This window comes from Lonchura striata, chromosome 4 (genome assembly GCF_046129695.1).
Source record: "Lonchura striata isolate bLonStr1 chromosome 4, bLonStr1.mat, whole genome shotgun sequence".
NCBI lineage: Eukaryota > Metazoa > Chordata > Aves > Passeriformes > Estrildidae > Lonchura > Lonchura striata.
Window position 1 is genome coordinate 72,392,794 of NC_134606.1, and position 22,040 is coordinate 72,414,833.

A 22,040-nucleotide genomic window follows, 5' to 3' on the forward strand; every position below is an offset into this window, starting at 1 on the left:
AGCTGCAATCCCAGCTCACCCTCACACACTGCGCTGCTCCCCTGAGCCCCTGGAGGATTTGCTCTCCAGACACGACAGCATGGATGCTCCGCAGCAGCCACACAAGGGTTAACGCCAAAGCACAGCTTTCAGCTGGAGCGGATGAAGCGGCTTTCCCAGCTCTGCTGGGGGACATTTGGTAACAAATAACCTCCCTGAGCCGCCCCTTCCCAACGCTGACACCTCCTTCCCAAGCGCTGCAGCCATGCGGGAAGCAGCTGAAGGTCACGTTCCACCCCTTCTCCCAGCCCTGGGGTGTGGGAAAGCCCCGCCACAGCCTCTGGCAGCTCCGCCCCTCGCTCCACAGACACCGCTAACAGCGGCGGAGCCTTCTGCTCCCTTCCCTCCGCCCCGTATCCACCACCAACCGAGTGCTATTGTTTTCCTTATGGACCCGTTCTCCTTGCATCTACCCTTAAAAAAACCCAAACCAACCGCAAAACCTTCTGCTGACACCGGCCACCTCAACAACCCGAGGCAAAAAAAAACCCAAAAAACCCTGAAGTTTAGTACCTGCTCTGTAAGAAACCTGCTCCGTGTAGCTTTTAGATGTTTTGAGCCCATTTCCTTCGAGTGAGCGCTTTGGTGACGGGCAGCTCGGCGCGCACCGCCAGCGAGCGTCCCAACAGTCACAAATTCGGGCTGCAGGGGACCTCTAGAGGTTATGTGCTGCCAGCTCCTGCCCGCAACAGGGCTGGATCCTCCCTCACCTCTGCCCTTCCCTCGCCAAACGGAGCCGCCTCACCTGGCACGCTGCTGCTCCATCCCAACTCCCATTAGTGCCCTTCTCTAACTCCGCTATGTCCTCCTGCAGACACGAGGTCCAGAGCTGCAAGCAGGACTCAAGGCACCAGCACAGCACAACTCTACAGAGCTGCAAAATAAAGGCAGTCCGTGTGAGTATCGGCATTTGGGTTGTGCCCATCTGCTTCTCCTTACATTAGGCTTTTAAAATAATGCCATTTGGAGTTTAGAAGGAACAACAAAGAGGTATGAGGACAGAGGGGAACATAAGGAGAGGATTCCCTACCTGGAAGACGGTCCCACAGAAGCCTGCAGGAGCCATCCAGAGGCTGGGGTTGCTGCTGGGCAAGCAGCAGGGTACCTGGGCAAGCTGCAGGCTGCCATGGCTGCAAAGCCCGCAGCCCAAAGCCCTTGGGCCCCCCGCAGTGGTTAGTGACACTGCAGACTGGCACAGGTGCCACCACTGGAAGGAAAGGCAGGCTAAACTGGGCATTTAATGGGCAAGGCACGTTCTCAGTCAACAGTGACCACCTTTGGGGGCAGAGAACCCTGGGCTGGGGGAACACTGGCCTGCATGAGGCACAGGAGGGGCTTGAGCACCAGCATGCCCTGAGCCCCAGCAGCCCTTGGCTGCATGGTGAACTGCTATTTTCAGGCTGCATGGTTACTCCCTCTTTTTTTTCTGAAAACGTGCAGCTCAAACCATGGCTTTTTGGTAGGGGTGGTGGTCCAGGGCACACAGGGATCACATCCTGCAAGTGGTGGTTCTCAGTTAAGACAAACACCCACAGAGCTCTGCAGAGCAAGACAGAGACAGACACCAGCAGGGTTTCTGTGCTCACAAGGCTGAATTCAACAGGTTTCTGACCTGGCCAACTGCTGGGAGGCACTGGGCACCACCTGAGGCCCCTGCAGCCTCAGGAGCAGGGCAGGCTCTGGTTTTGGTATCACTGCAAATGCTGTCCCAAGCTACACTTGTGCAAATATTCACAGCCCTTCAGGCATGGGCAACAGCCAGTAAGTCCAGCTATGTACCAGAGTACAGCACGTCCGAAGCCAACACTCAATAACTTTTCTGAGTGTATCTATAAAGTCACTTCTTTGGTTGCAAAGGTTTCCAGGACAAGCAGTTTTTCTTCCACCTGGCTGCAGGGAGCTGACCCTTGTCACTGAAGAATGCTACAAAATACTGTGCTTCTGAAAAAAAACCCCAGCCGACTTCAACAGAGCCCCTCAGCAGCTGGCATGTCACACACCGACTGCCAGAGGCCAAACCTAGACCAACTGAGGGTAGCTCTACCTCAGCACGTTAAAGGAAGAGAATTCCTTGATTAAGGTTCACAGATGCAAAGAATAAATCACTAGTATTCGGTTAAAAATCAAAGTGCATCACTCTACACAAAACAACATCCCTACAAAGCTTGGGCTGCCTCCATCCCAAACCAGCTGGAGGTCACTACACACATTTACAGGTTTTGTTTTTACCTTCAAGCAATCCTTTGGCACTTCTCAGACTTTTTGATTGAGTTCACTTTCAAAGTAAACAAGGTAGAAATTTTAACAACTTGCCCACATTCAGGGCTGTTAAAAAAAAGAATCACTAATTAGGCTTCATGACAACAAAATGAAGCCTTGGATGCAAGTGCGAGCCAGAGCAGCTCAGCTGTACAAAACCAAATCCTGCTCTGCCTGTTGCGAGGCACAGCCAGAAAATAAGGCCTTGACTGTCCAGGACAGGCTCCACCAGTGCCACAGGATGGGACATCCACTGTCACACAGTGACACACTGAGAACATCACCAGGTCTATGGAAAGATTTCCAGCCATGCCAGAGGAGCACAGGACGCCCTTGAGATGGAGTTGTGGTGTTCAAAGCAGCCAGGCTTGAGGCAGAAATGAAATCCTCCAGCTACGCTCACTCAGCCCCAGTCTGTCATTCGAGGCGTCACCAGCAGCGTGTGCATGTTACGGCAAAAGAAAACGGGGAGGGAGGCAAAAAAATCCAACTAACCCAGAGCAACGAGTCACAGTGCGGCCGAGCTCCCTCCGGCAGCCGTTCCCTCTGGCAGTGCTGGAAGGCTGGACGCTGTTGGAGGCGCGCCGGGAGCGGGCAGACCCCGCACAGACACACAGCACAGCACACCCTCAGACGCACGGGTGGGAACAGAGGGGGAAGGAGAAGAGGGCAGACGTGATGGAGGAATGAGATGGCTCTTCTCCTGGCAGGGGTGCCCGGATCCGCAGCTCTTCCAGTGCCCTGCGGTCCACTGGGAGAGAGGGTGTGGGGGCTTTGGCAAGGTGACGGTTACATAAAGAAGAAGCTACAGAAAAAGAGAAAAACAGAAGAGAAAAGAAACAGAAGTTCAGAATTGAAATGAAAAAGTGAGGGTGGGGGGGGGGAACAAAGGAGGAACAACATTTTAATACAAGTCATGGGGGAGGGAATGTACCGGGCAGGCGTCACACGTATCAGCTCTGGCCCGAGCTCCCCGGGACACCGGCTGAGGTGCGGGACAAGCTCATGACCACCACAAGAAGCGACTGACAAACACCAGCACGAACCTACAGAGGCACCTCAAAGGCACAGAACAACCTGCTGGGGAGGCAGAGGCTGACAGGTGATCCTCCTGTCGCCCCGCCACAGAATGGCAACAGCAAATGTCACAGAGGCCACGCAAAGACCAAAGCTTTGGGTAAAAATATATTTCCTCTCCCCACTTCAAGTGTTGGCACTATTTGGATCTGCAGCCTGAAGCATATACAAGAAATAACTGAGCTTATGCTAGAAGGTTATTATTCCATCTGTAATTCAAAAACTGAAATATTTTAACATCAAATAAAGTGACAATATCTAACAGATGCATACATATCATTTGCATTAACACTGTATGTAGGTTACACAATTGTTTCGTTACAAACATGGGTTATTTTCCAATAGCAAGGTAATAAAGTCCTACATCTATGGTTTAAGGCAATCAGGATATTAAAAATACAAGATTTCTACCGCTGTTCACAGCTTTGTTTCCCAATAATTAAAAAACCCTTCATGTTTGCAGAGCTCCGTGCTGGCAAAAGCACCACAGGTATCACACCCCGCACGTGCAGCCCGGGCCCTCGGAGAAGGGACACGGAAGGGGACTGGAGTCACAGGGACCCATCTGCCGTGGTCACACACAAAAAGACACTTCCATCCGCACTGGGACAGCTTGGGAGAAGCAGAAGGAGAGCTGCCTGCAGAACCATCGGTCCTGTTTAACATGGATGTCCTTCCAGGGAGACATGCAGCTCCCTGCTGGGATTTGAAGCTGTCAGAAGCACGTGGAGCGGGTGACAGGAGCAGCAGCTCTCCAGCTGGAGAGGAGCCCATGCTGGCTGCCAGTGCCTGCTTTCCCCTGTAGCTCCTGGAGTGCCACAGGAGATGCATCTCAAGACGATGCATTTCACAACCATGAGCTCCAAGGGCACCTTCCTACTCACTGCCCTCCCTCAAACTGTGTGATCCCCAGAAGGTTCTGGGGGAACAAGCCCTTTATCCACCTCCTCCTCTCCCACTGCCTGCCAGACCCACAGAAAAGCCACAGCCCCTCGCAGAGCCCTACTCTGTCTTTGCTTTTCCATTCTGGGGGTTTGCTTCATGCCCTGGGAACATCACCATCCCAGAAAAAGCTCATCGTGCTTTCCTGCTTCTCTGTATTAGCCTAAGGACTGAAATCCACCTTGTGAGGAACATGCAGTTTTAGAGGAGTTTTAAGCGCCCCACTTGCAAGAAAGTGGACTTGGAGAATCTCCCAGAAAAGCACAGCTGGTCTTCTGTCAGGAGCGAGGCAGGAAGGGTCAGTCTCCTCCTGCTGTACTTACATGCAGAGGTGAAAGCACATCCAGCCAGACCTGAGCGTACCATTCACTGCATACACATCAGGGGCTACTGGGAAAAAAGGCACAGGGAAAGGAAAGCAACCAGAGCAGCAGGAACAAGCTAAACATGGCCCAGGGGTTCAAAATGGGGAAGAAAATAATTTCCATCTCCTCTGGCAAAAAACCAGAACAGTACCTTTGACATCTTCAAGTTTGTGGTTTATTCCCAGTTTCTCCAACACAGCTTGTTTTCTGCTAGAGAAAAGCTCAACCAAAAAGACACTAATGCACTTGGCCACAGCTTTCTGTCAAAAAGGAAAAGCTCAACTCAGCTGATTTCCCCTGCTAAACATCCCTTGAAGGGCTGTTCAATGAAGCAGGAGAAATAAATGTTAAAATTAAGTTTTCTACTTGGCACAAAACACTGGTAATTAAAAAGATGACATGCACAGAGGCAGCTGAAGCAAAGCATATTGCCACAAGCACTCTGTGATGGGCATGTGATGTGACTGTAAAAAACTCATGCAAACAACTCAAACTTCTTCCTTCACAACTCAAGATTTTAAAGCTGGGTTTGCCAGAAACCACAAGAACCAGAATTTCATTTTTCCAACTAACCCTGCAGCAAACCTATTTAACCTGATGAAAAGTGCATAGCTGGCAACTCCACGAGGGGGGGAAAAAAAAAACCCAAACAACAAAACCAAAAAATAATATTTTTAAAAACAACTTAAAAACCTCAATAAATTTAATTTTTTTAAAGGATAAAAAGATCAACTGTTTTATTTCCAGTTTATTTATCCAATTTTGTTGTCTGTCCAAGACATGGTACCTAGATATCCTCTTCCTGAAGCCATGAGGGTTAAAAAGCAACACGACCCATAAGCTAACCTGCAAGCACTTTGCCAATCCAGCACTTGAGGAAAAAGTGATGAAAAGTAGAAATTCTGCCTTTTTCCCCCAGAGAAATTCCACCCAGAAGCAGGCAAACAGCTATAGTGGGAGACTCGGGTAGGAAGAGTTTAGTGTAAGAAGGCTTTAAAGAGACTGCCTAGCTAGGAGCATTGCAAGTGCTGGCTGTACACTGGCAGAGGAAGAAATCCAGGAGTCACATGGTAAGCACAGCTCCCCACTCCTTGGGAAGGAAGGGAAAGACAGTCTGAAAGCAATGGCATGGAAAAAACACTTTCAACAGCCCCACTTCCACTGCGTGCTGGCCAGAGAGGGGGCCTGGCTTATCCTACACCTCCTTGGCATGTCCTAGGGACACCTGAATGGGACATTATTCCTGCTGCATGAGGCTTGGGGACAGTGCAGTGCCATCTGTCCACGCACCTTCTCTCCGGTGACCTGGAATTCTGGATCCCACATTGCTCCTGGAAGCTCCAAGAGGATGGTGAAGGCTCTATCTTCCCCCAGCCCAGGCATTTGGTTCCATGAGGGCTGCTAAGCCTTGCTAAGATCCCCACCCGTTGGAAGCCAGGCAGGATTTTTAAGGGAGGCTCCAAAGGTTTGAGGCAAGTAGTGCAGGGAGAGCAGTGCTGGGAATGCTCCTCGCCCAAGGCAGCTGCGGCTCTGCTGAGGGAAGGGAGGCTGGAAAACCAGGCCAGGGCAGACAGCACGGAACAGGAACTAACACAAATGATCATGCAAATGTCACGGCATGCAAGGTCAGTTACACTTGGTTATCTACACACACCCCCCTCCCTCTCCCCGGCAGGGACTGGGGCTGCTGAACGCGTCAGCTCCTGAAGGGTCAGAATCAGCTCCAGCTTCAGCCATGGCCTGGCTGGGATATTCCTACAACACTCCTTCCCTGGGGCTCCCACAGCACAGCCAGCAGCGCTGAGGGCACCTGAGCCAGCCAATACCTGAACTGCTGACATCCAACTCTGACTCTTGGTTCAGACTGGGGGCCAAAAATAATTCGCTGCTGATGGTTTTGGTGAGAAAAACGCATGGTGGCATCATTATCACCTCGTCCCCCCACTCACCCCTGAACTTCCACTCACACACAGTCCTGCACCCAATCCCTCTTCCTTCTTGTTCCCACTATGTTATTAGATGAGTTAATAGTTATTCATGTTAAAAAAATGGAAAAAAAAATATAAAAAGAAAACAGATGGCAGAGACACATTACTGCAAAAGCAGGTGAATGCAGGAACATCCTTGGCTCGACAGGCTTTATGTGAAGCTTGCACTGCAAGTTAAAAAACAGAACAAAAAACAAAAAAGTTAGCACTAATTGAACTCAAAATGCAAAAAAAAAAAAAAAAAAAAAAAAAAGAGAAAGCCAGGAGAGCCAACACCAGCAACCCGCTCCAGTGGGTGGGCATGCAGATGGATTACAGAATTACAAAGAAATTCAACCTCAAGGCTGGGCTCTATTCCAGCCTATAACAAGCAAAATGAAAAACTGGGGGGACACAACTACTGAGCAACCAGCCCTGTAAGCTGGCCCAGGTTACAGCTTGTCACCACAGAGCTTGGTGGCTTTAGAGCTCATTTGTTCCCAGCTAGGACATGGGTGCAGGTGGCCAGCTTGGGGTACTTCCCATGGGCATCCTGCAGGAGGTAGCTCAGGTATCTCACACCTGGACACCAGGATGTCTCCAAGCACTTGGGCTTTCACAGCCAGGTCAGATCCTTCAGGCACCACCAAACCCCCTCTTTTCACAGGGTGTTGGGCCAGGCCCTGACATGGGTGTTGTAGCTCAGGGACTGCTTTGGGAAAAGCACGGTCCCTGATAGCCAGACCAGGCACACTGGACTGGAAACTTAAATGGAAAGGAAACGGAAAAAAAAAAAGTTTTACACTTGGCTTTCAGAAGCAGCTTTAAATAAATAGAGACAGAAGCCAAACAGATGGTCCTGGCTCCTGGGGGGCTGTGGATGAGCAGCAACACAACGGCACATGTTGAGGCATGTGGCCATCTAGCCAGCAGCAGGCGAGCACCAGAAGGCTGCTTGCCTCTCCCACTGGCTCTGCTGCCAGGAGCTCTCTCCAGACTGGTCAAGTTGGAAGCACAGTCCCCTACAGCAGGGGCTCAGCCCCATGTCCAGGTCAGTGCCTGATTCTCCTCTGCAGCCACCCCTTCAGTGCCTGAGGGACACAGGTGTGCTGTCCCCAAACACTGCTGCTGTCAGGCCAGAGCCCTAAACTTTTTAGATAAACAAAGAGTACAAGCTAGGGAATTTCTGGAGGAATAGTCTGGAAATCAGGAAGGCCAAGCTCTCCCTCATGGAGTCAGGCCAGCAGCAGATTTCACCCTGAGCCTTCCCTCTGGCATGCACAGCACAGCGGAAAGTCTCTCTTGTCCAAATCAGAGAAATCCAATCCCACCTTGAGAAAATAAAGCATTCCCATTAATTACTTGGTGGGGAGGCTGCAAGGGTTGGGCATGGCAAGGATTTCCTCTGGCAATTGCACAAGAAGCACCACAGGCCATGGCAGCAGAGAGAGAGGCTGCAAACCTAACTACAAAAACTGCAGCTCCACATTAGAGTGCAAGGAGAAACTGAAAGCCTTTAGAAAACCAAGGTGAGCTACAAGGCAGGAGCATCAGCATTTCCCTTTAAAGCCTCTGTTAGTAACTCTGACACTAGAGAACACCTGCAGCAGGTACAGCACCTGGCGTGGAGCGACACAAAGGACACACTAAAACACAGGCATGTTCCTCGAGGCTGGATTTCTGTGAATGCAGCAGCACAGCAGAACCTGCATTTGTCACGGTCGCTGGGAACAGCCCTGTCTCACCCACAAGGCTGGAACCAAACAGGAGCTCACAAAGGGACAGAACTCCCCAGACCATTCTGTACTGCATTGGTCCTACAGCTAGGAGATGAAATAATCTTACTGCACAGTTCTTAAAAATATTAGGCTACCAACTCTGAGAGGTAAGGACAAGCGTCTTGGAAACTTTCTATTTTTTTTGGGAATGCATCACCATGTCCGAGATCTGAGGTGAGTGAAGACGAGTGTCCCAGCTATCTGCAGCAGGGTGTTTCAGCATGCCTGGGCCTTAGCTGCCGACAGTGGCTGATTCCAGTGCTCAGCCTGCCACTGTAAGGAGTTCTGGACTGTAAGGAGTTCTCCCCGAGCAGAGCGTGCAGCACGCAGCGCTCCGCAGTGGGGGCCCTGGCCACATCCTCAGCCAGCAGCGAGCAGCATGGCTCCATAGGAGCTACATCAATGTACAGCAGCTGAGGAGCCAGCCCCAGGCTCTCCCCACCTGCCCCAGGCAGCAGCCACCGAGGTCGGGCACAGAACCAGCAGCAGTGAGGGGCAAAGCTGTAAAAGCCCCGGGCACCTGCAGCACAGCTGCTGCCACGCAGCCCAGGCCAGGCTGCAGCTCCCGGGCTGGGAGACACAAGTGTCTGAGCCACAGCCCTGCTGGCACTTGGCTCTTCCAGGGGTGACACCACCCGTGTTCCTGTAAGGAACACCCCCTTCTCTCTTGCGCAGTGAAAGCAGCGTGGAACTGTCATTTTTGTGTGTGGGTCAAACAAGTGTTTTCCAGTGAGATTTGCTGCAACCCCAGCTTTCCCAATGGCAGGTACCAACTAAGCACCCTTAGCACAGGTGACTCACTAAGAACTTGCATGAGCACCCTCCCACTAGGAATGGAAAAAGCCAGGGGAGGGCAAAGGATTACACTCCTAAGACACAAATATAAAATAGTAAAAAACAGTGCCATGATCTTGACTAAAAAGTAAGAGTTTCTTAGCTTATTATGTCAACTTGATACAACCACAAATGCCATTTAACTGCAATTACGGTACCATGGTAGTTTGTTTTTCTAAAAAAAATACAAAACCAAAGCTTCTTGTCTTTAGAGGAAGCTTCCAAGTCTTCACTTTTGGCACTAGCATTCCCCATGTAAAAATAACATGGCGGTTTTGGTTTCTAATTTACTTCTTACAACCATAACCTTAAGGAATGGGAACTAGAGACTACCAGTGAAAGAAAGGACGATAGCAACTACCTTAATAACTCTGGCTCAGGCAGATAAATCTGAGTCCAGACATCCCATAGTTCCAGAAGATGCTGGACAGATAAATCAAAACACTACCATCCAATTGCTCTCCCACACCAGTCAGATTTGAAGAGAGAATTTGAAGGTATTCTTCTAGAGAAAAATTAAGATCATGTCCCTGGCCCACCCTTTAGAAAAAAAAATATTTTATTTGATCAGGCTGAGAAAAGGCCTGTTTCCAGTCTGGTAATGGGGAAAAGCAAATACAGACATGCAGCAAGAAAGAAAAAAAAAAAAAACAAAACCTCCCAAAACTGGTAACAAACCCTACAAAGGGTGTGGGTGACGGCTGCTTACTTTTTCTTGTCCTTGTCTTTCTTGGTTTGTTGAGAACCTGCCTGCTGAGCCTGTGACTGTAATAGCTGAGCTGCTGCCTTCTTCTTTTGAAAGTTGTTCAGCTCTTCCTCAAGTTCCTTCTTTTTGTCTTCCACCTTTTTCTTCTCTTCTTGGTGAGTCCTCTTTAGATGGTCAAACTTTTCGTGAAGCTGCCAGGACAGAGACCGTGAGAACTGGCTGGCAAGAGAGGAATGTTCCACCCCAATTTACGGGTAATGATGCCCCAAGTGTTCCTGCTGGCACCGAGGCCTCCCTGCACTGCCTGCAAGCCACCAGCCTGTCCCCTGCAGGCAACACTCACTGGCACACACAGAGTGGGAATTCACAGTGTTGTAGGAACCCAGCAGGCCCCTTCCACACCCTCATATTCCATCCCTAAGTGCTTTGTACATGGTGGACTCTATCAGGTTTGTGCAGAGCAAGGGAACACAAGCATTGAGGGCTGTACTCTTGTCTGCACCTCTGCAGCAGCACAAGGCCTGAGGAGCAGCTTCCCGCCCCAGCAGGACATGCTCTGTAACAGCCTGTCCCAAGCCCTCCAAGTTACAATATACTCACATCCTTCTCTGCTTCCTTCAACTCTGCTTCCTTCTCCTTCACTCGCATGACAAACATCTGCCTCATTTCATCCTCCTTCTTCTGGAGTTCACCCAGGAATTCATTCCTCTTGGCTTCGTAAGTCTCTTGGAGGCTGTTAAAAACGCACAAAACCCAGTCAGAGCAGTGTTTCAAGCACAGCCAGGAGCTTCCAGCCTTTGGAAACCTTAGCACTTAAGTTGTCTGGGCACAAAACAGGGTCAGAGGCTCCAGCAGAGGCAGCACCACCTCCACAAAAGCCATCCCAGCTTGCTAGGTGGCAGCAGTGGGAGGCGAATGGAAAGGAAGAGCCGCGCTCGCTGCTCAGCCGTGCATCACTCGGCAGGCAGGGTGACTGTCCTCCAAGACAAGCAGCCCCTACATACGTGCCCGCAGCAAACCCCGATGCCCAGGGGGCTGGTGATCCCGCAGAGCCACACCGCCTCCTTCTCCCCCTTGTTTGTGTCAAGTCTCCTCATTCCAAATGCAAGATTTGTGCAGCAGACCTGGGGTGAAATCTGCCCCCGTGTAGTTCATTAACCACGACACCAACACAGAGCAGAACTCATTTTCACTATTCATTGCTAATAGATTCAGATGAGGGGTTTGATTTAGATAAAGGCATCCTGGCAGACCTCCCTTTCTCCTTTGGTTTTTCCAAACCATCAGCAGCCTTCCTACTTCAAATAACCACATTACTGGACTACTTCATTCCCCCTCTACTCCTTGGCATTCCTTCATTTCCCCAGCACCGAGATAGGCAGTAAAGATTTGGGACATAAAATACGTTGTCCATGTACCTCTGAGATTTTTAAAGCCTCTTAGGAACTCTGAATGTCAAATTCCTCTTTTGTTTTATTCCTTAAATGGATTTGGATAACCCTGCCATAATGATAGTGTGGGAATGATAACTATTTCCCCCAAGAGGCTTTTCTGAAAAAGCATTTTTAAAATGAAAACTCCACTGAAGTCACACACACACAGGTTGCATCCATGTGCCTAAGGAACACATTAACTGTTGGGCCACTGGAACATCTTAATTGCAATAAAATCAAGCTTTTACTTTTCCTAGCATTGTTGGGGGCTTTGATGCCTTTTTTATTAGCTGGGGTTTTCTTAGGGGAAGCAATATTGAGCTGGGGAACACAACTTGTCAGATTATGCCAAGCCTTGTATTTAACTCTGCTAATTAATAGGCACTTCACTTACTTCCTAAAATACCCTCCAGACAGGATGCCCAGAGCTGTTCTGGCACAGCACTGGCCGCCCCAGAGAAATCACACCATTCCACAAGACCACACCAGCTTCCTACACATGGAAGCAAAAATACTGATTCTAAAAACGACAAAAATCCTTTCGTGGGAGAGCAGGGCAAGAGTTATCTTTGGATTCTCAGCTACATGCAGAACCAGACCTCTCACAGCATAGAGACTTCAGGAGACTCAAAACAACATCTCCCTAAAATTCAGCATTGGATTTAATCCTCTGACTATAGACATAAACTTAAATTACTAAGGCCTTGTGAAGGATCTGGCAAAGCCCGAGGGCAGGTGAGCCTTTACTGCTCAGTGAGCACAAACTGAATCTGCAATTAGTGCCATGCTGTCCTAGGGAGCAGCAGAGTCTCACAGAGTGAAACAGAAAGCTCCGCACTCATCAGATCCTGGACTGCAAACCACTTCTTCCAAAGCTCACTTCCAAAAACACCGTGCAGGGTGATGGGCAAGCAGGAAAAGCCTGGCAGGTGTGAGAGGGGCAGGGGCTTCCTATTAAACTGTCCCAAGTTCAAAGCTTCATTCTCTGTGGCAGTGACTCCAACTTCCAGAGGAGCCAAGTTCTCAGAGAAACTGGTCTGGCAACTCCCAGGCTGCATGTGAAAAAAAAACTATTGCAGCCCTAAGGAATAACAGTCCAAACCAACTGGGATCCCTGCAGCTTCTCACAGGCAAAGATGACAAGGGAATTGGCTTTTAAGTACACAAACATATGAACCTAAACTACGAGAGTAACTTGATTTCCCAACACACCCCCACACACTGGCAAATAATATTATTTGAAAAAGGAGTATTTTGAAAAGCTTAATCAGTGCAGCAAAGAATCCAGCCCACAACAGACACAGCAGAAGGGTCCCTGTGCAGAAACCCAATTTCATGGAGCTGATGTCTGTTGGGATCCTGGTGCTCCCTCCTGACCTCGTGCAGCCTGGCCAAGCAAGGTGGGGGGTCTCAGACATTACCAGTGCCCCTTTTCCACACCTCACACAAGCCCCTACATGGCACCAATGGTTTGCTGGGACCTCCTGTCCTGCTCCCCCTGACACTTGCCAATGGCTCCCTGCTCCTGGCTGATGCAAACTGGCTGAAGGGCAGCAGTTCCTGTGGCTCCCAGGGCCAAGATGCAGGGAAAAGCATCCTTTTGATCCCTGAGCTCAGAGAGAACATCTCCCTTGTTTCAGATATACATCAGCCTCAGCCAAACAGCTTGGGATCATAGGTTTTGTTTGTTTATTGGAGGGAAAAGGCTTCCAGAGTGAACTGCTCTGAACTAGCACGTACCACATGGAAAAATTCTGTACATTTTCATTTCCTTTCTACTTATAGCTTGGTCAAAAGAGGTCTCATGTACAGGAAGCAATGGAAATTCCTCAGATTCCTCTAAAGGAAGGGCTGAGCCCATCTTAAGCCATTGCTCTCCAGAAAGGAAATCCAATAAAACTTCACACTTAGGCTTACTAACAGAACTGGGCTTGACTGATTCCAGCAGAGTTTCTGCTGTAGAAGAAGTACAGCTGCATCAACTCAGCAAGTCAGAAACAAGACCCCACATCAATGCCAACCCCTGGCACACACGTGTGTTACAGGGGCAAACCCCCACGGGTGCACTGGAATTCTGACTGCCTTCCCCGGGAGGCACAGAGGAATGTGGGATGCTGTAAGGCAGGAGGTGCAATTACCTGGGAAAAGTTGGGGAGGAATGGGAAACAGGAAATGAAGGGAGAAAAACACTCCCTCTCAAATTCCCACACAGCTGTTTGTCCCTGGCTAATGGCTTGGGCTGCAGACCAATAAAGCTGTCTGACAGAATGAACTATGTATTGAGTAATCGGCCAAACCTCAGGCATGAGACTGTAGCACCCTCTTCACAGCTCACCTTGGACCAGCTGTGAAGAGCTCCAGGAGGGTCAAAAAATTACTTACACAGGACGTCCCCAACACAGGGGCCACCTTCCTGTCACACAGACACAGCTGCACTTTTCCTGCCTGGAACTTCAGGCAGCCCTGAGCAGCAGCAGAGCAAGCTGGCTGCACAGCAGCAGTGCCTGGCATGCACGTCCCTACCTGAAAGGTTTGCTGTCCGGATCCGTGTCCTTGAAGCCCATCTCTTCCAGCTTGCAGCGCCTGTACAGCTCGTAGTGCCGGGTGTGCGTCTGCTCCCGCAAGTCCTCCATGTTCACTCGGATCAGCATCTCGCGCAGCTTCACAAAGTCACAGTGGTTTTCATTTTCAACTGCAAAAACAACACAATATCCACTGAGAGAACACAAAACCTAAGAGCTGGGCTTCCCCCTTCCCTGGATCTGGGTCCCAGTGTAGCAAACCTCAGAGTTCTTCAGGCACACAAGCACAGCTGCAAGTCAGCCCACACCAAAATGCCTTGCTGAACAGGGGTTGCAGCTATCCCACACCAGCAGGGGCCTGAGTTCAAGGCCTGCACTGGATTTCAAGATCTATGCATTGCCCATCTGTCACAGGGCTCGCACCTCCCCATCCATTTTTGCACCATAATAATCTGGTGAGGTGATGATCTGTTGGTTCACAGGATTTCACTTCCCACCCAAACCCACTCAAAATCCTAGCACTCACAGGGGCTCACAGTGGCAAAGTCTAAACTGAATCTCAAACTATCTGGTCCTAGTTTTCTGGGAACAGCAAGAACCCAGCAGGATACAGGTAAAATCCAGGATCTCCCAAACACATCAGCTTCTTTCCTAACTGTTTTTCCCAGTACCATCCTCTGGTGAACACAGTTGAAGTCTCTGAAGCTGCTTCAGGGTCAGGTGGTATTACTGAGAAGCCAGAGAGTTTTGCAGAACTGCACTGTGAATGCTCTCCTGCAGCTTCCTGGGCCATTCTCCAACAGGATACACAACTGAAGCCACAAGGAGACCACCACCATCTCAATCCTGTACTTCTCCGTGCTGGCTGGAAAGCAAGGATCAGCTCTGGATTTCTGGCAGCTTCAGTAAAGCCTGGGCTGCAAACAGTGCCCTGGCCAAACTCTGCCCTCCTACAGGAAGGAGCTTTTGGCTCCGTGTCCAGATCTAAGCTGTGCTCTCTCAAGCCAGGTTTTGGTAAGGGCCATCCAGAGATGGAAGTAACAGAACTGGTTATTCTTGGCTCAGAAGGGGACAGGGTGAGAAGCCTTGCTTGTGCCCTTGCTAACATACCCTGCACGACACCCCAGGGGTACTGCCTGGCTTTTGCCATCTTGTTGCCAATCTTCACTTCCTCGGTGCTGCCAACCACGGCAAAAGGAAGGTGGACCTACAAAAGGAAAGGGACAATGAGGCCGGGGATTTCCTTTGCTGCCTTGCCAGAGATTGTTTCTCAAGAAAGCTGTTTACTGGGGCAGCTCTGCTAAATTTAAGTTGTTTAAACGCCTTTGCAATTTGTCTGGTGTTTCAGGAAGAGCAACAGGACAATCTGGATGAGAAACCTGATCAGACTTAAAGCCCAAAATTCTGAAGTCCTAAAAACACAAGATAGGTACATATTTCCACTTAATTACAAAGCACTACTGTCTTAAGCATGGAACAAGTCTGACAAACCAGAACTGAATTTAAACACCAAGAAAAAAGAACCATGCAACAAAGAAGAAAACAAACTACATCCTCTCAAGGAAGGCAAAAATGAGGGGGATTTTGCTGCTACAAAGAACTGCTAACGCTTCCTCTTAAACAGGGCAAAGCTGTGAGCAAGGGGAAGAGTGGAGCTGACCCAGCCCTAGGCTGACACGTCTGAGTCATGGAGCTCTGCTCGGTCCAGGTCTCTCCATGGGTGTGGTGGTGACAATCTGGGATCTACTCCCAGAAGTGTGGCTGCTGCCAGGAAGGAGCTCGCCTCAGATGCCAGCCCAGCCCAGCCCAGCAGAACTCTCCCTTCCTTAACAGCATCCAATGGGACTGGCTGCATTGGAAGCAGCAGCTCTGTCAGCCAAGCTGTGGTCACAGGCTGGGTGGGAGGGGAAGATGTCAGGGCAGTGGAGATGGGATTAGCTAGCAAAGGGGCTTCCCAGCAGCCAGGCTGCACCTGAGGAAGGTAAAACACCGCACACAATGCACCCTGGTAGAGCCACATGCCTTCTCTGTGCCAGCTTCTCTCTGCTCAAAACAGGAAGACAGGCAATAGGGAGCTTTGGAAACGGTCTAACATTTAGCTGGATGAGATAATTGCCCATCTACAAGCCGCTGAGCAGGAAAAGTCACAACAGCCTTCAAGTAGCAAGGAAATAGCTTCATCTGAGTGCACCCTCTAGGACTGGCAAATCCCCTTGGGGCCACTCAACACCTCACTGCCAGCGACCATGAGTTCAGATTCTTCCCTTTGCAGCCCGAGTAAGTCCCATTGCAAAGAGCTGCTTCCCTTGGTAACCCCCACTGAAATGTTAGGTCTAGTCTAGCCCTGAGTTCCCTCAGCTTCCACCTCATGTCTAGAGGCAGGGGAGGAGGTGAAAGCCAGAGCTGCTGATGGGCTGCAGAGCACTGGAACATCAGTGCCAGTGCCCCGCTCCCAGCGGAAACCAAAACAAAGGCAGCAGCAAATTAATCACCCCCACAAAGCAGTGAGTGGTCATTTGGGACAGGAAAGCCAAACCTCAGCTCTCTGCCCTGACCACACTGGGGCCCTGCCTCCCATCCTCTTCCTTTCCTGAGACAGGAATACTGCAACAGGGGAAGGATGTGAGACCTGCAATAGGGGAGACATGTTTGTCACACAAGGAAATGTAACAGACCAGGTAGCACAAGCCTCCAAAAGCCTTCTGGCCAGGCTGATGTGTCTGTGCTTAAATTGCAGTTTTAAAGCTAAGCAAGACAAAGCACAGCCATCAAAGCCTTGGCAAGGCAAGACCAGCCACCCCCCCAGATAACATACACTCATGGTGGCATTGATCTCAGCCACCGTCTCCTCATCGGTCGGGAACTGGTAGATCTGCACGCCGTTGCTGACCAGCTCACTCATGATTTTACTCTTGAACTTGTGCAACTCGTTCTTTGCAATGGTGTCAGCCTTGGCAATGATGGGGATGATGTTCACCTGCAAGACAGGACAGCACTTCTGCATACAGGACTGCACAGGTTGTGTCTCTGGGAGAGGACAGAGCAGGACATGCAGTGACAGCCCTAAAGTGCCACCAGCCAGCACCCCAGCAGATGAACTTCCCTGGAGCTGCAGTCAGGATTTCCAGGCAGCAGTGATGATGGCCTCAGAAAGAAGTCAAATACAATTTGGTAACATGCTATTTCCTGTCCTGTCGTACTCCCCTCCTCATCTGAATTGGCTGGATAGGAAATGTTGTCATAGACTATTATGAGCTGCTCCAAAAAAAAAAAAAAAAAAAGAAAGGAAATTACCATCTCTGTGCATTCCCTGGTACTGCAGCTGGATGGATTTCTGCAAGAGCTATGCTTAGACAACAGCCTGTCACAGACCCTGGCTTGGGGAGTGTCACCAGGGACACTGGAGGGGCAGCAGAGCTGATGTCACCCCACAGGAGGTGGACAAACAGGACAAGGGCTGGCAGTAACACAGGCACACTTCCCTCACCTGTGTGCCCTCATATGCCCCTGGACACTGCTGCACTGCAGGACCAGGGCTCACTTCTCCCTGCACAGCTCTGTGATGAGAGATCTCTTCTCTAGACAAGCTGTTGACAAGGACAGAGAGCCTGCCTTCTTTCCCCGTCTCCTCCCTTCAGAGGGACAGCTTCTGCCTTTGATCCCACAGGTTTGATTTTCCTTGCAACAGCAGACAGAAACTGTACTGAGGATAACAGGAATATCGACCTACATGGAGGGATTTTAACTACAGTACTTGAAAATCCTCTTCCATTACATCACTTAATTCTGTTTGGAGTTATTAAATCCACGTTGGCCAAAAGATAGAACAGGAATGTCAATTAGCTCATTTGAGATAAATCTCCATAACCTTTTTTTCAGTTGAAGAAGGCAAGGAACTTTCTCCATCACCACATAAAACCCAGTCGATTGGCCTCTCTAGGAAACAAAGAGCTGCTGTCATCATTGATGGCCTGCAGAATCAGGACCAATGAGCCAAAGGTGCACAGTGGACTGATTTAAATTGCTTAATCATGACGGAAAGGAGCACAGAGAAGGCTCAGTTTAGCTACTCAGGCTCTACATTTATACTTTAGTTATTTTTCCTAGAAGAGGTGCCATCTCCTTTGAACCATGGTTTAAACCAAGCCCATGAGGGTACCTGGAAGAGCAGATGCCAAGTAACATTTATTCAGATTCTTGTTTATGACATGACAGCTAAACACCACTACATTTGCTGTAGCAGATCAAACTGCTCTTTTTGTCTAGCTGGCTGTGGTCAGAGCAAGTAGACATAGCACTTCAATTTGTTTTTCACTGATTAGAAAGAGGACCTCAACTGTCTTTATTGACTTTAAAGATGAGCTAGGGAGCATGTAGCCAAGCTCCCCACCAAGGCGAGCTGGAAAAGAGCAGGAGCCCAAACTTTCAATAAGTCACTGCAGCACATGAAGCAGAATAATGACTCGTTGTAGCAGCTTGCCCAAGGTAAGCTTCTCACACTTTTTTGTCCACAACTCTCCACTACTAAACCCAGACATGATTTCCCTGAGCAGATGGCAAGATAATGAAAGCACTACAGGGCCACGGTGACCCAGGCAGCAAGTACCTTACTGTCGAGTTTCTTCATGGTGACCAAGTCCAGGGACTTGAGCGAGTGTCCTGTGGGAGCGATGAAGTAGAGGCAGGCATGGATCCGCGTGTCATGGTAGTTGAACAGGGATCGCTTGATCTTCAGCTCTTCCTGCAGGTAGGCTTCGAACTGTGCATCGATGTATTCTACTATAGGCTTGTAGCTGAGGAGAGAAGGCACAGAGAAAACCGGGAAATTGGCTGCAGGGACCACACAGGCCACTGATAGACACTCAGGAGCTCTGCATGGTACAGGACAAGCACTGCTTTCAGGACCCTCCCCAGCAACCTACAAGGGTGCCTTTCTGCTTGGTGCACAGGCAAAGCACAACAGACATGGCAGCCCTCGATTTCAGCTGCATGGAAACTACACAAGATTGCTATCCTGAAAAGCAATGCATTTGGCAGCCTCTCCAATTGAAGTCTGAGCTGCTGCTCTGCCAGTCTCACTGAAAAGCATCTAACAAAAAAATTTCAACATGAAATCATCACCTACTCCCTAGCTTGTCCAAAATCTCATCATCTTAAAAGAGGGAAGGGAGAGTCACAAGATAAGAGGTACTTGTCAGGAACTGAAGCCTGTGAGCAAAGCTCAGAAGACAGCTGTACCATTCCTGGACTTTGATGGGATCATTCTTTTGGAGAAAAAGTAGCTCATGCAGTGTAACATGTCCTTATTCAAATCAACTTGTGCTTCAAATCAACTTGTTTGTGCTTCTGGAAAGAAAACTGCTCCATGTGTTTCCCCTCCACCAAGGGCAGCTTCATGGATATCACTAGGTGTGTCTAAAATGACTGCCGCTCTGGTTTCTTGGCTTATGGAAGTTCTGTCTCTGACCATGAGACACTGAAAACCTCAGAGACAAGAGCAAGGAAAGCAGTAAGGCCTCACACTGGGAGAAATATTAGAGAAAGCCCCATAAAAAAAGCAGAGCAAAGGAGGCCTGGGAAGCCTCAAACTGGAGGACAGAATGAATCGCACCTGACACAGCCATATGTGCCAGGACACAACGCAGCAGGAGCACAAAAGCTCTCACTAAGCCCCACTGCCCACAGGCTTAGGCAGGAGCAGCATCTGCGACAGGGAAGCACCCCCAGAACAGCGAGGGACCTGCTGCCCACAGAGGGAAGCCCTGGAGACCTCGGAGCCCACCAGCATCGGGATGTCTCTCCCAGCAGAGCTCGGATTACCTGTCATCCTTGTTGATCTGATCGCCAAAGCCCACAGTGTCCACGATGGTCAGCTTCAGCCGCACGTTGCTCTCCTGGAGCTCATAACTCCGCGCTTTCAACCGGACGCCGGGCTCGTTGTGCGTGGCGGGCTCGCTCTCGAACTTGGTGTTGAACAGCGTGTCCATCAGCGTGGACTTGCCGATGCCGGTTTCACCTGAGCAGACAGAGGGAGCGTCAGAACGCTCTCCCGAGCCTCCTTCCCTGGCAGGTTAAGGAGTTACTCCTCTTGGGTAGCAGTGGAATTAGGCTACATGCACATCGCTAAGCAAGATAATCCCTGCGGGAACAGATGTCTTCAGAAACAGTCTCCATCTTTACCAGGACTCAGGAACTTTCTTTATGGTAGCAAATTGTTAATTCTCTCAACGCCACGTCTGATTCCCTGATTTTGTTTCAGCCCTTTTAGGGCAGTTTTGCTGTCTCAAGAAGATAATCCAAAACCCACAGTGCTACTTAAACAATAAAAATATGAGACAGAGAAACATATAGGGAGTTCTTGAAAAAAATAGGCACACTGCTTAAATACCAACTTTTTAAACTACTACAGTTTCACTAATCCCCAGTGCAATTAGTAACATGGACGGAAGCACTAGCCTAAATCCCATTTTTCAGTCAAAACTGTTTCTTTAGCAATTTCACTCTCAAACAGCTATTGCTACCCATGCTGTGAGCAGGGGTGGGGTTGAGGCAACTCACATAGAAAGCCAAGTCCTAAACTGATGGCACGAACTGCCCACGGCTGAAGCTGCAAATTTTACGGAGCTCCTGATGTGAACTGCTGTGTTCTATGCCAGATCGGCTCTGCACCATTTCACATCCCAGTCAGAAGTCTCACAACACAACACTGAATTTAACTGTGTCCTCTCTCAAATCACAATTCTAAACTATAATTTTTTTCAAGGCTGGGATTCTGTTCCTTAGCCAGCTGCAGCAGCTTGTATGAAACTTTAATATGAGGTGAAAATCAGTGGACGGGCACATTTCACAAGATAAAAAGAGGTGGATCAAATTGCTAATGGAGACATTAAGTCACACTAAGAAAGGCATATTTACTTCAAGAGAGAAAGGCAATTAATTTATGCCATTTTGATCAAAGAGCTGCCTGCTAATCAGGCTGTTCCCTGCTGGATTGAAATGGTTTCATGCTGCTAGAAGAGTCATGTGAGGGCTGGGAGCTCAAGTGTGCAGAAGCACAACTATTCTCTTATCTCCTCCTTTCACACACAAGCTACAGGGAGGAGTCGAGTTTGCTAGATTTCTTTTCAGGCAGCTCACAGAAATTGTCAATTTGCTGTAGAAAAATCACAGTCAGAGGGTTGTGGGGTTTTTCCAGCTAATTAATGTAACTAATTAGAAGGGACAATACTCCCCTCTTGGAGGCTTAAATGAACAATGAATGTAAAGACAATGTTTGCAGCCTGCACTGCCAAGCTAAGAGGAAAACCCAGCAGTTTTGTCCCTTTACAGAACCAAATTCTGGGTTCACTGACAAGCCAAAGCTGGCTTGGCTCACAGCTCCCTGGGGCTGATAAATGGATTTCCAGCTGTGGAATATCCACAGAGTACCAAGACAGCATCTTCCTCCCCCACAGCCAAGAGAAGATGGTGCCTCTCTTACTTCACCCTGTGAACAATTTGGGAAAAGTAGCTCAGGCTATTAAACCAATTTCCATATTAAATACAGCAGAGGACAGGTGACAGTCTTTGTTCATTTGGAGACTAAAAATGGCATCGTTCCAAGTGGAGATGCTAAGAATGTAAGGATACAGGCAAACCCTGGAAGGGAAGGAACGCAATTTGTTGAGAAACAGCCTCCACACCCAACCCAGAGAAAAGCAGATTTAAGTTAACAACCTTTCAAAAATACATTTTGTGTCCAAGTTGACTCCATTTCCTTATGGGCCGCCTTTGGGGAAAGTAGAACTGCTGGATGATCAAAGGCACAGATTTTAACAGCCATCAATTGCCGTGCTCTGACTCAGGGGACAAGGCAGAGAAAGGGCAAAGGGGAACACTAGATTTCACTGTGGAGCAGCTCTGGGAAGACAAGCACAGCCCTCAGTGCCTCAGCCCTGCCCTGGGCAGGTGGAGAAGGTGTGAATGTGGGGCTGTGCCCCCTGAGGGCCCAGCAGGTGACCTACCCACGCACAGGATGTTGAAGCAGAAGCCCTGTGATGTTGACTTGTTGACCAGCTGGTCCGGGAGGCTGTCGAAGCCCACGTGGCCGGACAGGGACAGGTTCCTGAGGTCATCGTT

At 49.4% G+C, this 22,040-nt stretch overlaps 1 protein-coding gene across 2 annotated transcripts; it reads right to left on the bottom strand.

Moving 5' to 3' along the window:
- Positions 1–2,120: 2,120 nt before the first annotated feature.
- Positions 2,121–22,040, bottom strand: SEPTIN11 (septin 11). Of its 2 annotated transcripts, none has more exons than XM_077783074.1 (9): positions 21,926–22,034; positions 19,743–19,938; positions 18,529–18,715; positions 16,738–16,899; positions 15,033–15,129; positions 13,924–14,092; positions 10,568–10,700; positions 9,971–10,158; positions 2,121–3,103 (listed from the first exon to the last, which is right to left on the bottom strand). In XM_077783074.1, the coding sequence occupies exons 2-9, from the start codon at positions 19,907–19,909 to the stop codon at positions 3,088–3,090; spliced, it is 1,119 nt and encodes a 372-aa protein (XP_077639200.1). In that variant the 5' UTR covers positions 19,910–19,938; positions 21,926–22,034; the 3' UTR covers positions 2,121–3,087. The 2 variants fall into 2 exon arrangements, with proteins under 2 accessions (XP_077639200.1, XP_077639201.1); XM_077783075.1 differs by lacking the exon at positions 2,121–3,103 and adding an exon at positions 3,471–6,837 and having other exon boundaries at positions 21,926–22,040.